This window comes from Monopterus albus, unplaced genomic scaffold (assembly GCF_001952655.1).
Source record: "Monopterus albus unplaced genomic scaffold, M_albus_1.0 scaffold165.1, whole genome shotgun sequence".
NCBI classification, from domain to species: domain Eukaryota; kingdom Metazoa; phylum Chordata; class Actinopteri; order Synbranchiformes; family Synbranchidae; genus Monopterus; species Monopterus albus.
The window spans coordinates 877134-895888 of record NW_018128045.1 but is presented as its reverse complement, the minus strand read 5'-3'; the positions used below and the strand labels follow the sequence as shown (position 1 = coordinate 895888).

Genomic DNA, 18755 nt, shown 5'->3' with positions numbered 1-18755 from the left:
CTGACCCCACTGGCACATGTTTGGGTTGAAACCAGTTTAGCCTATAACAGTAATAATAATAATGATAATAAGAAGAGTATAGGCTATAACAAATGTAACACATACAGGGATCATTTTGGGTGTATAATCGATTTGTGTACATTTTATTGGTAGTATTTTTGTACTTTCAGGTTGACAGTATGATTTTATTACTTTCATATGAGTAAGTCATTTCTGCCTCCGCTGGCTTTTAGTGTGTGTTTAATTCTTGTTTGTTTTTTTGCAATGCAGCATTTTTGGAACAAAACGTTTGCAGCGCCTGTGGATTATTAGGGCTTTTATTTTGAAACCGACGTCCGGGATGTATCTTACCTTCTCTGCGGCGCTTGACTCCAGTGCAGACCACCAGGCGCAGAGTATAAACAGTAGAAACAGTGGAAGGGAGCTTCAGTGAACTTTGTTGTCCACTCTCAGTCTTCACAGAAACTTTCTAAACTGTTCATTTGGACCCTGCTGTGTTTGGTGCCGCTGACATGTCGACCCCCGGGAGCCCTCCGGCCTATGAGGGCATGTACTCCAAGCTGTTGGACGACGAAGGCGCATATGTTGAGCGCAACCGCAGGCCAGATGTTGGACAGGGCGGTAAGGACTCACGGAGACTGTGCTGTCACTGCCGTGCGTTCATTTTCGTTGTTTGTTTTCTCCAAGTCTCTTTGTCTGAGTTCATATCGGCCTTGTGTCTCTTTTGTTTACTTTTTCAGTTTGCGCACTAAACACACAATGTGAAACACTTCACGAATCAAAACACAGATACGAACTTCGTGATGGAAACGTGATGAGAGTTTTTGCGCAGGTTTGACTCAAATCAGTTTAATGCTCCTGTTTGGTTAAAATTACCTGTTTGGATTCCGAGACGCCTCCGGTGTGATCACGTCGTCTGGAATCAGTTTTATGACTGTAATCGTTTATTTATTAAATTACAATTTTGTGTTTATTATGTTGATAAGCCTTCTTATTAGGCTGCAAATAACTTTCAGTATCCATTAATCTACGGATTATTGATCTTTTTATCAATTAATAGTTTGTGTAAACTTTATAGACCCAAAGAAAAATCACAGCTTTGTCTCAACAAAATTCCAAAATTCAAACATATGCTGTTTACAATGAAATGAAATACCGAGAAGCTGGAACTGGATGCCTAATCGATTAACTGAGTAAATATCCATGTGTTGTCTTTGCTAGTGACAGTAAAAGGTCACAAGGGTCAGATCGGTAAAGTCTGGCCTGTTGGGCCACAGCTCCAGATGAAAACCTGCACAGATGTCAACACTGAGAAGGTTTCTAGGGCTTCAACATTAATATATAGTTTATTTGTTAAGTCTAAAATATTCTAAAATAGTGAAAACTATCTGTCACACTTTCTCAGAACTGAAGGTAATGTCTTGTATTATCTAACAGTCTGAAACTGGGGTGCATTCCTATGATTACCTTTCCTCCTTATTTATACCTCTGGCAGATGCTCTGTCTTCACTGGAGCATTAACTTGCATACCTGTACCTATATTTGTGGTATGTATCGTACGTCATTTTGTTTTCCACGCTGACAGTTCCTGTGCTGTGGATCTCATTTTGTATGTTGGTTACATGCTTTGTGTTACACGTCTCTAGATGTCCACGCTGATAGTTTCTGTGCTGTGGATCTCCTTTTCATTCACCAATCCTCCTGGTTAGTTTGTCTATTCACCTGTCCGTCCTGATCCTCCTACTCTCCTGTTTCCTGTTGTTAACCTATCTACTCCCTTTGTCGTCCTGGTCTCCCCAGCCGTCTTTGCCCAGCCCTGGTTGTATGTATTCATTGACTTGTTTCTTTTTGTGATCCCCACCATTAAACCACCTTTTTTACTAGCACCTGGGTCAGCCATCTTGAGTCCTACCAGAGTTCTCCCTCACCCTCTTGGTGAGGGGGACTAAACCCTAACAGAAATCCACAGTTTACCATCACATACAACAGAGGAGCACAGCAAGTCTTCCCAGCTGGAACTAGACAATGTTTGGTGTTTGTCTTTTAAAAAAAAAAACTGATCTAATGAACTGATTGTCAAAATAGACATTTTCTGTCTGATTGCTTCAGCTAAGTGAGTTATACCATGTGTTTCAGACTTCCCACCTCCCAGAAACTGCTCTGATAGTAGCAATAAAAGGCCTCATTAAAAAAAAAGTAATTGGTCAGCAAATGTGAAAACAATTCAGCACTATAGAGCACATGTTGATTTTAGTCATTTCATGTACCTCAGCAGTTTCACTTCCTTGAATGCAACAATATCATATCGAAATCATACTGATCATATATCATTACATTTGTCAGCTGACTGGACAGTTTGTGTCGGAGCAGGGTGTTGGTCTTTATAACACTTCATCATACACTGACTATAGTGTGACGCTTTTCCTTTTCATTGTCTTTTGATGCAGTTTGATTTTCTGTAGGTGTTGTTTGTCATGTAGGCCATTGTTCAAAGTACTGTGTAGACCAGGAGATAATGTAAACTTGTCTAACATTAGAGATTTTACTGTACGTTGTAGGGCTGCAATTAGCAGTTATTTTCATTAATGATTAATCAGGTGATTATTTTCAATTAAAGGCTTATTAAATATCAAAAACTAAAAAAAATGCTTTTTCCAATTTCAAAAAGCCAGAAATGACATCTTCAGATGTTTTTTGTCCAACCAACAGGCTAAAACTAGAAAATATTCAGTTTACGTTGATGATAAAATCTTTATACCGGAGGAGGTGAAACTAGGGAAGGTTTAGTGTTTTTGCTTGGAAAAAAAAATCAGCAGTTATTAATTAATTGCTACTTAAATTCATTGGTGATTAATTTTTGATCAACTTGATAAATCTACACCGAGGTCTCCGTCCCTTTAGTTCTCATTAGTTCCATTGCTGATAATGTTGTGAATCAATGAGCAGGACTGATTATGATGCTGTTTTACATCAGAGTACCTTGGTTTCTAATTACTCTCCACTAACCAAAAACAGAAGAAAAACTCTTATTTTAAATGGCTGTCTCCCCCCCTTTGCCACCTCCAGCTCACCCGGTGTCCCCGGTCGTACTGGCCCTGAGGCAGAGGGGCCCTGGGCCCTACCGTTTTGCCACCATCTGCCTGGCTGCACTGTGTGTCGTCCTGCTAATCTCCATCATAGCCGTCACTGTGCGCTGTGAGTACACAGAGGGCAGAGACACATTTCAGATACAAACACACTTTAGAGCTGAATTTTTTATGAAACTCCTCCATAATGTTTGTTAATTCTTAATGATCAATGAGTGAGACAAATGTGACATCCATAGACCTGGGAGCTTCTTCTGACTGAACTTCAAAAAGCACAGTTTAATTCAAGGTCTAAAGACAGTGATTATACACAGCATGTGCCTGCTTTGTTCCATCATTAGTTCTAGATCTCTCAATATTGACAGTCTCACGTGTGTATTAGTATGTTAAGGTAGTAGGTATTGAGACTGTTTTGGTTTTTTTTTTTTTGGTTTACTGTAAGAGTGAAGAAGTTTCTTTGGTCATTTTAAATGAAGAAACGTGTGTCTTCTGTTCTGTAGTTCACTAAAAAGCCTTCACAGTTTAAAGTAAAAGTATCCGGATACTTTATATGTAGTCTGCTGTCGATATTCTACATGCACTGTCATGGCAGTTTGTTCATTGTTAAAAATCTGGAGGCAAATACTGTGTTTTTATGAAAACTTAATGTCATTACAGCTGTGTATAACTACAGTATAAGTCTTTAATTAAATGTTAACACTGCCATTCAATGCTTGGGGGGTACTTCAAGTGTTACTCAACAAGATGAAGCTACATACTGGTACATGACTGCTGGTCTTCATCTCTGCACATTGTGAAAACTGAATTCAAAAGTGCTGAATGAACAGTTCCAGGAAAGAAAAGAGGATCCAGTGGTTTCAGCTTTGCAGCAGTGAGTTTTTAGGCACATTTGCCAACAGCATGCCTGTGTTTTTAAACACATCTGATATGTGTGTGCTTTTTGTGTTGAAACAACTGCACAGTCAGGTGGCTTCTGCTTTTCATGAGCTTGTTTGTGAAACCTCTGCCAGCTGAGTTATTTAACACACTCGAGGCTCAAAGGTGTGGCAAAAAATGTGAATTATAATTTTGCTCCTTTAGTTAACTATCATGATTTAAGGCACACGCAGCTCTTTTCAGGAACAGGACATCGACCACAAGGCTAGGGTCATTTTTACTTGTTGGGGTTTTGTTGTACAAAGTAAAACTAAAACAAAGAGAAAACATTTTAAATTCTTCTTGTTTGTCAGTATGTAGTTACTCTTGTTGCTCTGCTTGTTGTTCAGTCAATTCATTGCCTAAAATACAGTATCTATGGTGTGTGCAGTGTGTGTGTGCATTTTTAAACAGGACTCAGCAGCAAGTGAAAGGGCTCGTCCTCGGTGTTAAAGTACAGAATCTATCCCCGTGTGGTTAGAACTAGATTTCTGAGCAGTTATGCAGGAGCCCAGTCATTTATTATCACCTGGCCAATACTGATACTGATATTTAAATGTTGTTGATGAGCTTTAGGTTTGTTAACATTATTCTGTTCACTCGTTCATATGTTCCACAGACAGCAACAAACCCGAGCCTGATGGAGAGTCGAACTCAGACCCACAGAAGCAGACACAGGATGCAAACGTGACGGCTCTGACCGCCATCATCATGAAACTGCGGGAGGAAAAAAAGCAACTGCAGAAGGAGAAGGAGGAGCTGCAGGCCAAGTTGGCCGCCATGAAAGGTAGACGCCATTGTGTATGAGTGTGTACTCAGCCTCACATACATGATAACTGTGACTGGGTGAGAGGAGAGTGTGTATTAGTGTTAGAGCTGTGTAGACGTTGGACCAGGGAGACTGTACCATTCTGTTACTTTTGGTGGTCAGTCAAGAATCTAACTGGTGTTTTGGTGCACTAATAATCTTAAAAGCATTTATTTGTAATGATTAAACTGTGGCTTTATTTTACAGTACCCTGTGAAGCACTTGTTTTAAAATTCCCTTGTCATAACAAAACTGTTCCTGGATATTCTGATCTCATTTTGGGAACGGTTTTTGTACTTTCATTTTAAAAATAAGTCTGTCCAGTGGAATTAAACTTTGTCCTAAGTCCATAAGTAGTTTTCATGTTTGTGTCTCTGTGTGTGTCTTTCATTGATCAGCTCCTGAGGTGATCAAACCCACAACGAAGGCCCCTGTCGTCTGTCAAACAGACTGGCGTCTCTTCAACAACAGCTGTTACTTCATCTCCACAGTCCAAAGGAGCTGGTTGGCCAGTCAGCAATTCTGCCAGACCAAGGGAGGCCACCTGGCCATCATCCACACGGCCGAGGAGCAGGTACGGTCAGAACAAGCTTCATAGTCTTAAAGGCTTTATTCTATTATAAAGCCACGTCCGGTTCTTTCAACCAGGAACTCAGAGAGACGACTCAGACCACTTGAGTATATAAAAAATATAACCGTGCTGGTTTATTCAAAGGGTCATAGGCAAGAATTAACATTACACGTCCAGGCATCTTCCACCCCCAAAGCTGCTCGCAGGCAGCCCGGAAGAAGCCCCCTGGAGTCTCAACATGGAAATCTTGGAAAACAACTCTCAAATTTATGATTTCAGTTTTTAAAAAAGCTCAGTAATGTCCTAAAATAGCTGGTTACTAGTTTATATCAAATCTTACTCAAATAGAAAAATAATATATTTGTTGGGGACTACTTTCAGCAGCGGATGAATCCACACTTTGTTTTCTAGAGAGTATTTGTGGCAGCAGGACAGTACATGTGGGTCAGTGTGTGTGATAAAGAAGGTACATGACACACAGTGTGACTCAGTGTTGTGTTTGTGTAGTTTCTGGACAATGATTTATTGTTAGCTTAAATGTTTTCACAGGACTTGTTGACGATAAGACAAATATACTCGAGTATCAGTTGCACTGAAGATAAGTTCTGCAGTCTCAGGGTCCTCTGGTGATAGAGTTGGGATATTAATCATATTTCAGACATTGTGCTGTTCCATAAAGGCACAAGAACAATTACTGATGAATGTTCCTTGAAAATACTTTGTGTTTCCTTTAAACATTTTCTTTGTGCGCATGTGTGTGTTTGTTTCCTCGCAGACATTTCTGTGGAATCTTCTTCCCAGAGGTCACTGGAACTCCTACTGGTTTGGAATCACTGATGAACAGACTGAGGATCAGTGGAAATGGGTGGATGGCACTACACTGGTCGGGGGGTAGGTTCACTTCTTTCACAATCGAACTACATGCAAAACAAGCCAATTAATCTCAATTAGTCATAAAACATTATTTTTAAATTTTATAAAAGACAATGAGAATAATGTGACTTCACTTCATGGGAAGTACGTATCAGTACTAACAGTGGGTCAAATGACTTATTGTGAATGGTGCTGATTGTAGTAATAAAAAAAAAACAGAATTATTACCCAACTGTGTCAGGTTTGGCGGGTAAAGCTGCCAAATAGTGTTTGTAGTGAGCTCAATGATATTGCCAGATGGACTGAGGTAGAGAATAGTCTTTTACTAGCAACACTCAAAAACAACAGTACAAAGTCCAGGATCAAAATCAGGTCGATAATACAGTCCAAGGTCAGCGCCGGTAAGCATCTACAGAGATCCACAAGAGAGAGGTCAGGGAGGAGATATCAGAGGGTCGGTACACTGCAGGCAGTCAGAATCGGGGGGGGAATAAGGGAAAACACAGTGGTCATCAGGCAATCCGGGGTCAGAACAAGATAATCAGGCAGCAAAAGAATGCTGGAAAGTCAGAGCTGGGGTCTAGAACAATCTGGCAACTTCCTGGTGTGGGGAAGTTGCCTATGTGCTTGTGTAGAAGGTGTTGCCAATCTGGGTGATGAGATGCAGGTGAAAACAATACCAGCTGATTAATGTAAAGAGTCCAAAACTGAGGTGGACCAAACAAAATAAAAGCCTGGGACCGGAAGCCGGTGGGACAGAATCATGACAAACTGTGCAGTTCCCCTCTGTTTTATGGCAAATCCTTTTGGTTTTACAGCCTTTAGCTTTGCTTCCAACAATGAATATAGAACTTGCATCTGCCACATAAGGCCTGAGACACAAATCCAAATGAATGCAATTGTTGCTTTGTATCTGTTATTTTAATTATTATAATTGTTTTTTAGCATGTGCACCATAACTTTATAAGGTGATAATATGATAATATTTTGTTTATAAGTCAATTAATGCAGGTTTTAAAACACACAGAGCAAAACATGCAGATTGTTAGGCAACATATATGAAGCTCAATGAACCTTTATTGACCTTATGGAACATACATTAAATATGTCAAGGTCAAAGGTCAAAGTGTTTATTTGTCAGTGCAAACAATCACAACGAGAGAAACATAAGGAATCACACATGCAAACTATAAACACACTATGTCTTGTGAAATGCTGTCTTATAAGAGATTTAAGAGTCAGCCTGTTGGTGGACAGATTGATTCAAGAGCTTTGACTTGAATCCAGTGAATTTCTTGGGCTCCAGACTGGCTGTGGTACAGTACACACTCCTGCACGGCGACGGTTGTTGGTCTGGTTGGGGAAAAAGGGATGTAAACGAGGAAAATAAACAATTTTAAGTGCAGACACTTCCTGTTTCACTGGAAAGTCTTGCCTCAGTATAGAAGATTTCTGCAGGGAAGGATCCAAAACAGGAAGTGAAGTTCCTGGAAATTATAATAGCACTGTGGTTTGCAACCACTGTGCATCTTACCTGTAGCCACACTAGCAGCATGGCTCCACCACTTTAGTCCAGACTAACATATCTCAACAACTGTTGGATGGATCAACATGACTTTTTGTACAGACCTTCATGTTCCACCTCAGGATCATTCATTCTGACTTTACAAATGCCTACAAGACTGAGGACACTGTCCTCTGCCTCCACTGTACTTAATCTTTTGTGGTAGTTAGCAGATATTAGCATGAGTTATTTAAGATGGTTATTAAAGTTATTTTGTTCATTCATTCAGTACTGGTTTTATCTGTTGTGTTATTTATATGTTTTGGCCTGCTGATAAGACAAAAAGCTTTGAAAACACCCCCAACAGTCTCTGAGAAATAGTGAAATGTATATTTTTACAATATTAATATTGATCCCTCACTTACAAAAACGATCCAGTCTTTGATGAAAAATGTAAATAATCAGGAGTTGCCATATTACTTAAACTTGTTTTGATAAAAGCTGTTTTTTCCCTCTTATTCATGTTTAAAATGCTCAGAGTGCAGATGCTCGGTACAGAAACACTAAACAGGACAGAGTCACTGAAGAGTTAAAAGTTCTAGTCCTCCATGTGAGAGTTGGAGGGAGGCCAAGGTCCTGTCTGCCTGCTTTCACTGCAAACAGCAGCTCCGAGCAGTGCTGTGCGACTGCCGTTGAACCCGCCCTCAGACCTCTCATGAAACTTGTCAGAAACATAAAGGAAAGATCAGTTCTGTGTCAGTCATGTGAAAGCTCCTTCATTCATTTGTCTTTGGCTGGTGTTGATTATGTCTGTACAGCAGTCTGTTTCAATTTGCCTCAGTTAAGTCAATTTTTAATATTACAAATGATAAACTTGTGTCATGAAAACTTGGATAATCAAACACTCTTTGGCAAAAACTGCAGGAAGAGCAACAGGGCGATGCTCTCTCTTCCTGCACAACAGACTCACAATAGATGTTCTGTGTTAGATGTACATCATAGATACTGTAAATATATAAGAAGGAATATGTGAATATGATCTGGGAGGACGCTGAGCAGCTCCCAGGTGCAGCCAAACAGGCCTGAGCCACACGTCCTCCTCTCCACCACACAAACACACAGGAGGCAAATTTCAAAAAGCCAAAATATTACTGTGGTTCTTCTTTTCTCTGTCTTTCCTGTCCTTTCCTGACTCTGCAGATTTTATAGTAACATCAGATAGCTCTTCCTCATTTTGAAAATATGTGTTGGTGAGTAATTTTCTGTCATTCCTGTTTATTTGCTCTCTACTTCTCCTCCTGTTTTCCTGTTGAGATTTTTTTGGGGGCATCATATGCTTCTGACTTGTCTCTGCTCAGATGTTTCTGAGTAATTTCACACTATTGTAATATTTAGCTTCTAACCACTCTTAACTGCAGACTGGCACTGAATGTCAACACTGGGTGTTAATGAGCAGAAAAATGACAAACATGAGCATAATTCCCAGAGATTCTGTGTGGCGTTAAAGCTGTACATAACAAAATGATTTTTTCTTTGTCTCTTCTAACTGTAGTTTCTGGGAGGCAGGAGAGCCCAACAATCACATTAATGAGGACTGTGGCTACATTGTGAAAACACGTGTGTTGGAGCGAGTGGCAATTCGGAGCTGGTACGACGCCCCCTGCTCCATGAACTTGCCTTTCATCTGTGAGAAGGAGATGGGTGCCGGCACCACCTAATCACGCCGAGTCATCGACAGCACCGAGCATCTCTAGAAACACAAGGGGAAGTTTCACCGAAGCTAAAGCTGCGGAGAACGACTGTATGTGACCAAATATGATATGTGTTTGTGGTGCTACACTGAATCTGGGCCTTAAACACATAAATAATGGCTTATTTTTACATTTTGCTCTTTTACAATTTACTGATCCGGGATTTAAAATAACTACTAATATTTTCAAAGATTTTTTTTACATGGGAAATTGTTTTTTATAGCTTTATACTGTATGAACTTTACATGAAGGATCATGATATTACATAGGTGGGAGAATGATTATCTTATATACTGCTGATATAACCAAGCAAGAGTGATGTGTGAACTTGTAGTTGCCAAGTTCTTCTGTTTTATTTTCTCAATTGATTGATTCTTTTTAAAGGCAACATAAATCAAACATATGCAGTTATGCAGAAATGTGTCCTGTAGATCTTGTAAATAATTAAACAACATTTGTCAATTAAAATCTAAAGTATATTTTTACATTAAAAACGGGTCAGATGACTGTGTGTAATGGGAAACATGTCATTCATCTGACTCTACAGTTTGTCTCAACTCCACAAAGTGTTTAAGCATCTTTAAGTTCATTGGTTTGGCTTTATGGCCCACGGCTGCACTGTAGTCGCTCTCGTAGTCGTTTCCAGCTGCAGCACATGACCACAGTTAGCAGCTGGCTGGTGAAGAAAGTGAAGCATCCTGTGAGTCAGATATTTTGCCTCAGGAGTGGAGACCCAAACACAGCTCCAATATTAAACTCCATAACTGTTGGATGTGCAGCTAAGCAACTGTTTGCTAACACAGTCACCGCATGATAATATGTCAGTGGTGTGTTTACATTGTGGTGGTGGTGTTGAAAAAAAATCATGCTTTATTGTCTGGAGCTCTGATCTTAGCCTGATGGATTCAGTCTGGGATCACATGAAGAGACCGAAAACAATGAGACAACCTGAATCAACAGAACTGTGGCTCCCAGATGTTGGAACAAGTACCTGGAAACACTTTAAGCAGTTGTACTGAGGAGAAGTGGTGCTGGTTTAAAGGCAAAGAGGATCACAGCAAACACTAAGACAGGGTGAATAAGAGGCAAAAGTTGCAACACGCTTTGTCTGTTAAGGTAGAAAAACGCTGTATAAGCACAGTCCAAGTTTCTTCGTATGAAGTTTACTGATAATTAAAAAAACATGGTTGTGTAACATAACTCAATTAGCTGTTTCAGTTCTTCATGATGGATTCAACTGAGGAATTTCCTCCTGCTGTGTTTTTTAGATCAGAAAGTTCTGGAGACATTGTGAGTATTATAAAACATCTGTTCTCTACCACACACACATTTACTGGGTCACCAGGCTTATTTGTCCATTTAGAAACCGCTTTAAAGTCTGATTTTGAAGCAGTTTGATCATTTAATGAGATGATCTAATTGGAATTTCTCTGAGAATAAAATCACAGAAAGAGAAACTGTGTAATCTGAGGCGGAAATCTAAATCACAAAGTAAAACAACAGAAACAGTCCATACAAAGAACAATACTTCAACATTTCTAAATCACAAAGTAAAACAACAGAAACAATGCATACAAAGAGCAATACTTCAACATTTTAGATGCAGTTTTTGTCTTGTAGATTTCCACTGAAGGAGGAGAGGGTTTCTGGGGAGCATGGTTTGTTCTCCTGCTTCCTTCCTGAGCTTGTTACCACAGGGAGTTATCAGGAAGTCAGCTAGCCCTCTTCTGTCACAGCTCATTAGCTCATTACTGGCTGAATCTTACTGAGAAAGAAGGGCATGGCTCTTTACACTATGTAATGTAACGTCCCATCGATGAATCAAACAATGAACCAGGGAGGAGAGAAACCAGATTTAAGTTTGTAGCTTCAGGAACCTTAAAAGACACTGAGAGAGAACATGTACCAACACCTTGACAAGATAGAGTGTAGATTTAATGCAAACTAAAAGGCAAACCACTAAAATAATAAATACAAATCTAAACTTGCACACAAATACATATATAAGACCAACTGTGATGCAAAGCATAAAGGTTTCAGGCTTTATAAACCTTCTCAAAGTACAAGTTTGACACAATAAATACAGTGTATTATTTTTATGGCCAGATGTTCTTCACCAGTGGCAGTTTATATGGATTTTACTTTAACACAGCTGTTGTATCTCAGCACATTAAAGGTGGACTTACTAAATACTGCTTTGCCTCAGGACACATGGACAGAGCACATGATTCATACTGGGCCCTGTGTGTGTCTGACCAATCAGGGTGATGTATCACTGATGACGCTGTATGATGTCACCAGGCCTAAGACAAAACCTGTTGCATCAATTACTTAAAAACATGTGGCCAAGGTGAGGATTAATCTGAAAGGGCCTGTTAGAGGAGGCCATTAAAACATCACTGATGAGCTCAGTATGCACCCGTGATGCATGAGGGCAAGCAGTGGATTAGCCCAATACTGAACCAGTGAGACTTGTGGTCCTGCTACGTAGTAAGAGGGCCACGTTAGCTGAGATAACCATCTTAAACAAACAGCAAACTGTCAGTAGCCAGGAAAGAAATTGTCTCCAGTTTAAACATTTGTTAACTTATTCTTCATGAGGAGCCACTGTCTCTTTTAAGCTTGAACTGCTGTTCAAAAGAGTTTCTCAAACATCTCAATTTGACTCTTGATCCACAGCTTCCGCTGTGCCATGTGACGCACATTGAGCCTGCTCTAGTTCCCTAATGAGATTGGCCGTTCCCGGATATTCCATTAGAGCCTGATTAACTTGGCTCAGCTCGTTAGCTCTGGCAAACCAGTCCCCCTCTCATCCTACTCCCCAGACTATCCAGCCCGTCCTCACAAAACACACACACTGTCACTAGGACACTGGTGACACTGCTATATCCTGGAATGAAAATAATTTCTCATATTTGTACAAAAAAATATGTAGTTATTTGATACGACTCCATGAAACAAATCAAAGTGGAAACATTTTGCTTTCCAACAGCGTTTTAGTTTCCTTTCATTGCATCTGAAACTGGCTGTCATGCCCTAATACAGGAGCATATTCCTTCAGTCATCACCTCTGTGCTCATCAGTTCCTTCCTTCAGTGGCTACTTTTGTCCAACAGGTGAATTTTCTCTGCAACCTCCTCCAGCCTTTTTTCTCCCCTCTCATATTCTCACATTTCATTTCAACCCATTCCCTTTCTCTTCCTGTTGTCTTTCATTTCTCCCCCTGCTCCTGCCTTTTAACCTCATAACCTGATTTCCCCCTCCAACATGTTTACCTACCTCCTCTCACCATGTTCCATCTCCCCCCCTCTCTCTTTTTCACCTTCCCTCTCTATTTCTATCTTTGATCCTTTCATCCCTTATCTCCTTCATCCCCTCCAATCCTCATCTGTTATTCACTGCAAAGGAAGGGAGAGACCAAGAGAGAGTTTTTCACAAGTAAGCTACCAGCAGTTTGCTGGGGGAGAGCGTGGCAGTGAGCAGCGTGTTCACCCTGGGACTGTGGGAGCACAGAACCAGAGGCATTTGGGACCAGCAGCTGCACAGGTGCAGAAAAGGGAAGGGACCACATTGTGTGTGGAAAGGTGAGTTTTCTTTCACATGATTCCTCTGTTGTTGGAGAACGTTAGCTGTTTGCTGTCAGAGGTTGATTTTTCTTTATTCTGCAGCACAGGAAATTTATGGGAAACTTTCATATTAATTAGAATTTTCTGCTCATGACTACCTGTAAACCATGAAATGTAGCTGCAGCAGTGACCTTTAGGAAGCAGGAACTTTCCTCTATGATCATCTCTGAGTTGTTTTGTAAAATTCATTTTTCATAAGAAGGCTGCTTGATTCTACAATCCACTAAAAGTGTTTTAAGTCATCTTGAAGCATCAATTTTTGCAAGCAAGAGAACAATTTATCTCTCCTATGTAGGATTGGATCCAGTGTAATCATTCCTTAAACCCTCTGAAGGTAATTTCTGGATTGTAGCTTCTCAAGAGGATTGGCTCCTCAGGTGTGGCAGCGATAAGCTGCAGCCTGATTTCTCCCACAAGGCCAAACCCATCATTTGTCTCTAATCTGTTGTAGTTGCTAATATTTCATGTCCATGTGCGACCAAATTTGAGCTGTAATTATTTTATCTTACAATTCCCAGCATCAATAATGTGCTAATTTTTTCTTTCTTCTTCATCCCCCGTCTTTTCTTCTTTCCTTCACCTGCATCAGAGGGACCGTTTCATTTTCTGCCTGTAACAGCCCCTAGCAACTGTCGCCATGGCAGCTGAGAAAGCTGAAATTGAAGCACTGAAAAAGGAGTGTGATGCACTGCGTGCAAAGATTGAGGTGAGCACTTTCTGCTTAAACTTGTTATGGTTTGTGGACTTGCTTCCTGTTTGGTGCTTTTATTTTGGTTAGTTTCCTGTCTTGTGTCACCTCACCTGCCCCAGCTTTACCCTGGTTCACAATTAGCAGCTTCATTTTATTGTCATTGTAACATTGTGACACATCCAATGAAATTTTGCTCGGAGTCGAGGGCCTCGGGCCGCTGTGTACATGCATGCCGCCATCACGGGCAACTTGGGGGGGTTCAGTGTCTTGCCCAAGGACACTTCGACATGCGGACTGCAGGCACCAGATTCGAACCCTCAACCTTCCGGTTGGTAGACAACTGCTCTACCCACCACAGTTACTGTTCATTGCTTCCACCTGCTGCTCGTTATTCTCTGGTCTCCTGCCTATATATACTCCTCCTTTCCCTCAGTTTCTTGCTGGTTCATTTTGTCTCCATGCCTTGTCGCCCCTGTCGTCTGCTTGCTCTCTCTTGTTCTTCACACCCTGCCAGGTCGTGTGCTTGCTCAGTCTACCTTCGCCACACTCTGTACTCCTGTATTTGTAACCTCTTTCTCTGTCTCATGTTGGTTTCCAGTCCTGCTTCTTCGGGTTTGTTCCTTTATGTTTTGGGATTTATCTGTCAGTAGTTCCTAGGTTAGTTTCTCTGGTTTGGCTTTAGTTCTTGTACCTTGCTCCCTGACCAAACTGTTTAAGCTTTGGTGTTCTTTGTTCTCTGTCAGGTTGAGCCCCAGTATTTTTTCCTTTAGTTTCTTGTTCTGTATTTATTACAAATCTATTTGAACCTTTCCCTGGCTTGTGTGTTCAGCACATTGGGTCCTACTTCTCCAGTAAGTCATAACAAAACTAACAATACTGTTACGATCACTACACTGCCACTAATACTACATAACCTACTACTTCTACCGAGTTTCAGCTGCACCTCTAAATAAAAACTGAGCATGACGACAGCACGTCAGGAGGAAATATGGGGGTTAAGTGACCTAAACCATCCAAGTGGATTTTATTTTACTGTTTTCTCTTCACTTTGTTCCACCTTGTTCTTCCCCGTGTGACCACCAGGCTGCCCGTAAGGCTGTGAGTGACAGCAGCATGTCAGCAGCAGCAGGGGGCGTGGCCTCAGTGGGACGAATCCAGCTGAAGCTCAGGAAGACACTCAAGGGTCACCTGGCCAAAATCTATTCCATGCACTGGTCAGCTGACTCTAGGTGAGTGCAAACAACCACGATTTTAAACAAGACCTGTGACGGCCAGCCTCGGCAGGAAGCAGTCAGTATTCGCTGTGAACCTGAGCAGGTTTAAGGTTGGGGATTGGGTTAAAGTTTACCCTAGCTGGGATAAAAAGGTTGGATTTCATCATTAAAGCTGGGCTGCTTTGTGTCACAGGCAAATGGTCAGTGCATCACAGGATGGCAAGCTCCTCATCTGGGACACCTACACTGGGAACAAGGTAGGCTCACACAAAAAGAGTTTGTCTTTACAGTGTTGGCGCAGAAACGCGTTATAATGTAATCCCTTGAAGTGACACCAAGTGACTCTGATGGTCATGGTGCACGACTTAGTGGTGTAAATCTGGCCCATGGTTAATGAGGTGTCTTGAAATTGTATAACATGTATTATCTATTAGTGGTAGTGTTTACCCTCAGTAAACATTCTGAGAAAAAGCATAACCTCTAGGACAACCTCAGTAATTTGGGTTTTTAAAATTGAGATCTTTAATTAAAGTGAACTGAGTCTCTGATTAGGATGAACAGTTCCCAAAACCTGTCAGAGCTTCTAATCCTTAAATACTTGGATAGATTGAATTTCAGCGGTGGGTTAAGTGTTCAGTGATGGTTTCACTTGTTTCCAGTTTGTAAGGAAGAAACGAGGCAGCACAAAGTTCAGATATAAAGACAATGAACATCAGCTGCAGCAACCTAACCACTGAATTCAGTCAGCTCATAAATCTTATGGAATGTGCTGCAGGTCATAAGTTAACTGAACTAAATTTCCACTTCCCAGCTGGTTGCTGTGCCACTGAAGTCAGCCTGGGTGATGAGCGTCGCCTTCGCCCCCTCTGGTAACCTGGTGGCCAGTGGTGGTCTGGACAACATCTGCACAGTCTATAACATCAAGGCTGCCAGTCCCAAGACCCTCAGGGAGCTGGATGCACACACAGGTGAGGAACGACAATCACTGGCGCCATTTTGCCTCTAATGACTGAAACTGACAATGAACAAATGAAAAATGGTAGAGATGGACAGATGCAGATGATTGAATGCTTGGCTGCGGCTCTTCCAACCAGGTTACCTGTCTTGCTGCCGTTTCCTTAGCGACAGTGAGATTGTGACATCCTCTGGTGACACCACCTGGTGAGTGTTATCATTAAGAATTCTACCTTTAGCTTGTTACAGTAACTGAAAACATCTGTAAAGCGCCATATTACTAAAGATACTAGAACAGTACAATATATGCTGAACGTGCACTGTGCTATAACTGGCAAAAAACTGACTCATGGAACAAGAATTTATAACTTGATTTTCACATTAAAAGAAACCTAAACCAGTCAGACCAGATCTGAAAACAGACCCACTGAGAAAAAGACCTGATCCAAGTCTGCTGTTTCATGCCTCCATCTTTCCCTGCCTCTCTCCTCTGTAGCTGTCTGTGGGACGTGGAAACTGGCAAGCAGAAGTCTGTGTTCACCAACCACATCGGAGACTGCATGTCGCTGGCTCTGTCCCCAGACATGAACACCTTTGTCTCCGGAGCCTGCGACTCTCTGGCCAAGCTGTGGGACCTGAGGGCAGGGACCTGCAAACAGACCTTCACTGGGCACACCAGCGACATCAACGCCATCGCTGTGAGCATCACACACCAGAGATAACACAACCTTTACACCTGTTTGTCAGATTGGTTTTTTTAGCAGACAAACTCCAGTGGTACTTCAGTTATTTAACTAACTGCTCTGATTTTCAGACATGCAGTACCAGTCTAAGTACATCCCTGTGCAATATCACTAAACTTAAATGGTCAAAGTTATCTTAAACACCTTTAGGTGAGGTGTACAGTATTTTATTTATAATTAAAACTACCAATTTAGGCAGACTACACTGAAAGTATTGGACCCAAAGTTCAACCTCAAGGCAACAAGTGAGTACACCTGTGATTATTTAGTCAAACATTTCTGTTTCTAAATGAATGCTCTTCTTGGCTTCAGTTCTTCCCCAATGGCCATACAGTCATCACAGGCTCTGATGACTGCTCCTGCAAGATGTATGATCTGCGTTCCGACCAGGAGGTGATCAGCTACCAGGACGCCAGCTTGAACGCCAGCGTCACATCTGTGGCGCTGTCCAACTCAGGACGCCTTATTTTCGCCGGCTACGATGACTTCAACTGCCACATCTGGGACTCACTGAAGGGAGAGAAAGTTGGTGAGTGGTTAAAGATGAATTCAATCCGTTTTTAATGCTTTATTTAAAGTTTAAATTCATTTAACCAGAAGAAACACATTAACACATGGGAGTGATATGTAGTATAAGCTGCAGCAGAGTGATAAATGGCATGAAGAGGTTTCCCTTGAAAAACTGCACCTCCTCCCCTTCCTTCATCTCCTCCTCTTCTCTCCTCTCCTCCAGGTGTTCTATCAGGCCATGACAACAGGGTGAGCTGCACTGGTGTCCCTGCTGATGGTATGGGCGTCTGCACAGGATCCTGGGACAGCTTCCTCAAACTGTGGAACTGAGGCATCCCAGAAGACAACACTGGGAGGGGAAGAGGAGGAGAGGAAGGGGAGGAGCCCGGAGTAGATTTGTCACAGGTGTCTGAGCTCAGACCTCAATGTCTTCTGCTCTCCTCCTCTGCTTCTTCCATGTATACAAAGTACAAGAGGCTGCGAATGAGACACATTATAAATGGTATCAGTTAAACAGTGCACAATGCATCCTGCTGTATGTACAACAGATTTATTATCAATGATTGCACAAAAAATAATGAAAAAATGAGCAGAAAATACAGAAAACACAGATTTTTTTAACAATGAAGAGGGAAAACATGAATATGGAAAAACTATACGATTACATATTTATTTTTTATTATTTTTGAGCTCATTGACCTGTAAAAGAGCATTGCACTTATTTAGACCAAAGACTGATACGTGCATTTAGATTAGGATAACTGTACAGTCCCCAGTTATCAACCAGCAGACTTTTATCCAAGATGGCTGCTGTGGTTTCAGTGTCTCTGTGAAAATCTGATGTACTCGTATCAATGAAGGCTCAAAGATGAAGCCAGGCTGTGAGGCAGGAGGTGGCCTGACCTGTCCTAGGATGCCCTGCATTTTGTAGTACTTTTACAGTTGTGCAGTTCCTCTGTAAAAACAGACCAAATGTTTCTTGAAAATCTTTCTAATAAACATAGAACATCTGCATTAACCCTGTCTATTTGTCATTTTCAAGGTCATTAACAAAGTGCTACACTTTAAATAACTGATGTTCAGTACTCCAGAATCTCCAACAGGAAGTGCATGTACTGTAAAAAAAAGAAGTTACATTTTCACTACAGTTGCAGCTCTTCAGCTCTAGAGGACAAAACAGCCTGAAGAGAAGCTTCATTAACTGAAACACATGAGCAGCATGAGCCACACCTGCACGTGTAAGGCTCATGATAACACATGATTTAAGAGTTGAATAGGCTTTAAACTGGGAATACTGAAGTGCCGTAATGTGGAGCGCCACCGGGGGGTGGGCGCATCAGTAAAATGGGCAGGCCGTTAAGAGGCAGAACTGCAGAATAAATTCAGCAGCCGAGTGATGCACAAGGCAAACTCATCTCTGTCTCTTGTAATCCTTCAGGGCACGCCCGTGTCTGGGAGGGGTAACACGCGCAGCAGGCAGGGCGTAAGATGTTGGTGCAAAACAGTGGG

General features: G+C 41.4%; 2 protein-coding genes across 6 annotated transcripts; both read left to right on the top strand.

The window, feature by feature from the left end:
* Nucleotides 1-330: 330 nt before the first annotated feature.
* LOC109968901 (CD209 antigen-like protein E) lies at nucleotides 331-10638 on the top strand. Its single transcript, XM_020615469.1, has 6 exons — nucleotides 331-621; nucleotides 3067-3195; nucleotides 4621-4788; nucleotides 5208-5383; nucleotides 6156-6271; nucleotides 9310-10638. Exons 1-6 carry the CDS (start codon nucleotides 513-515, stop codon nucleotides 9473-9475), a joined length of 864 nt encoding a protein of 287 aa, XP_020471125.1. The 5' UTR covers nucleotides 331-512; the 3' UTR covers nucleotides 9476-10638.
* Nucleotides 10639-14273: 3635 nt separating this feature from the next.
* On the top strand, nucleotides 14274-18147 carry gnb3b (guanine nucleotide binding protein (G protein), beta polypeptide 3b). 5 transcript variants are annotated; one of them, XM_020615467.1, is made up of 10 exons: nucleotides 14358-14437; nucleotides 14655-14676; nucleotides 14763-14819; nucleotides 14909-15054; nucleotides 15233-15296; nucleotides 15851-16007; nucleotides 16134-16200; nucleotides 16490-16691; nucleotides 17049-17265; nucleotides 17470-18147. In XM_020615467.1, exons 3-10 carry the CDS (start codon nucleotides 14814-14816, stop codon nucleotides 17574-17576), a joined length of 966 nt encoding a protein of 321 aa, XP_020471123.1. In that variant the 5' UTR covers nucleotides 14358-14437; nucleotides 14655-14676; nucleotides 14763-14813; the 3' UTR covers nucleotides 17577-18147. The 5 variants fall into 5 exon arrangements, with proteins under 5 accessions (XP_020471122.1, XP_020471120.1, XP_020471124.1 ...); XM_020615466.1 differs by lacking the exons at nucleotides 14358-14437; nucleotides 14655-14676 and adding an exon at nucleotides 14274-14339; XM_020615464.1 differs by lacking the exons at nucleotides 14358-14437; nucleotides 14763-14819 and adding an exon at nucleotides 14279-14339.
* The last annotated feature ends 608 nt before the right edge of the window (nucleotides 18148-18755 follow it).

Bases quoted from the DNA above. Each gene is read 5' to 3' on its own strand.
- LOC109968901 (XM_020615469.1), top strand. From the start codon at position 513: ATGTCGACCCCCGGGAGCCCTCCGGCCTATGAGGGCATGTACTCCAAG. The intron at 622-3,066 runs GTAAGGACTCAC...TGCCACCTCCAG, and splicing joins GCCAGATGTTGGACAGGGCG to CTCACCCGGTGTCCCCGGTC. The intron at 3,196-4,620 runs GTGAGTACACAG...TATGTTCCACAG, and splicing joins CATAGCCGTCACTGTGCGCT to ACAGCAACAAACCCGAGCCT.
- gnb3b (XM_020615464.1), top strand. From the start codon at position 14,284: ATGCCTTGTCGCCCCTGTCGTCTGCTTGCTCTCTCTTGTTCTTCACAC. The intron at 14,340-14,654 runs GTCGTGTGCTTG...TTGTGTGTTCAG, and splicing joins TGTTCTTCACACCCTGCCAG to CACATTGGGTCCTACTTCTC. The intron at 16,008-16,133 runs GTGAGGAACGAC...TCTTCCAACCAG, and splicing joins GGAGCTGGATGCACACACAG to GTTACCTGTCTTGCTGCCGT.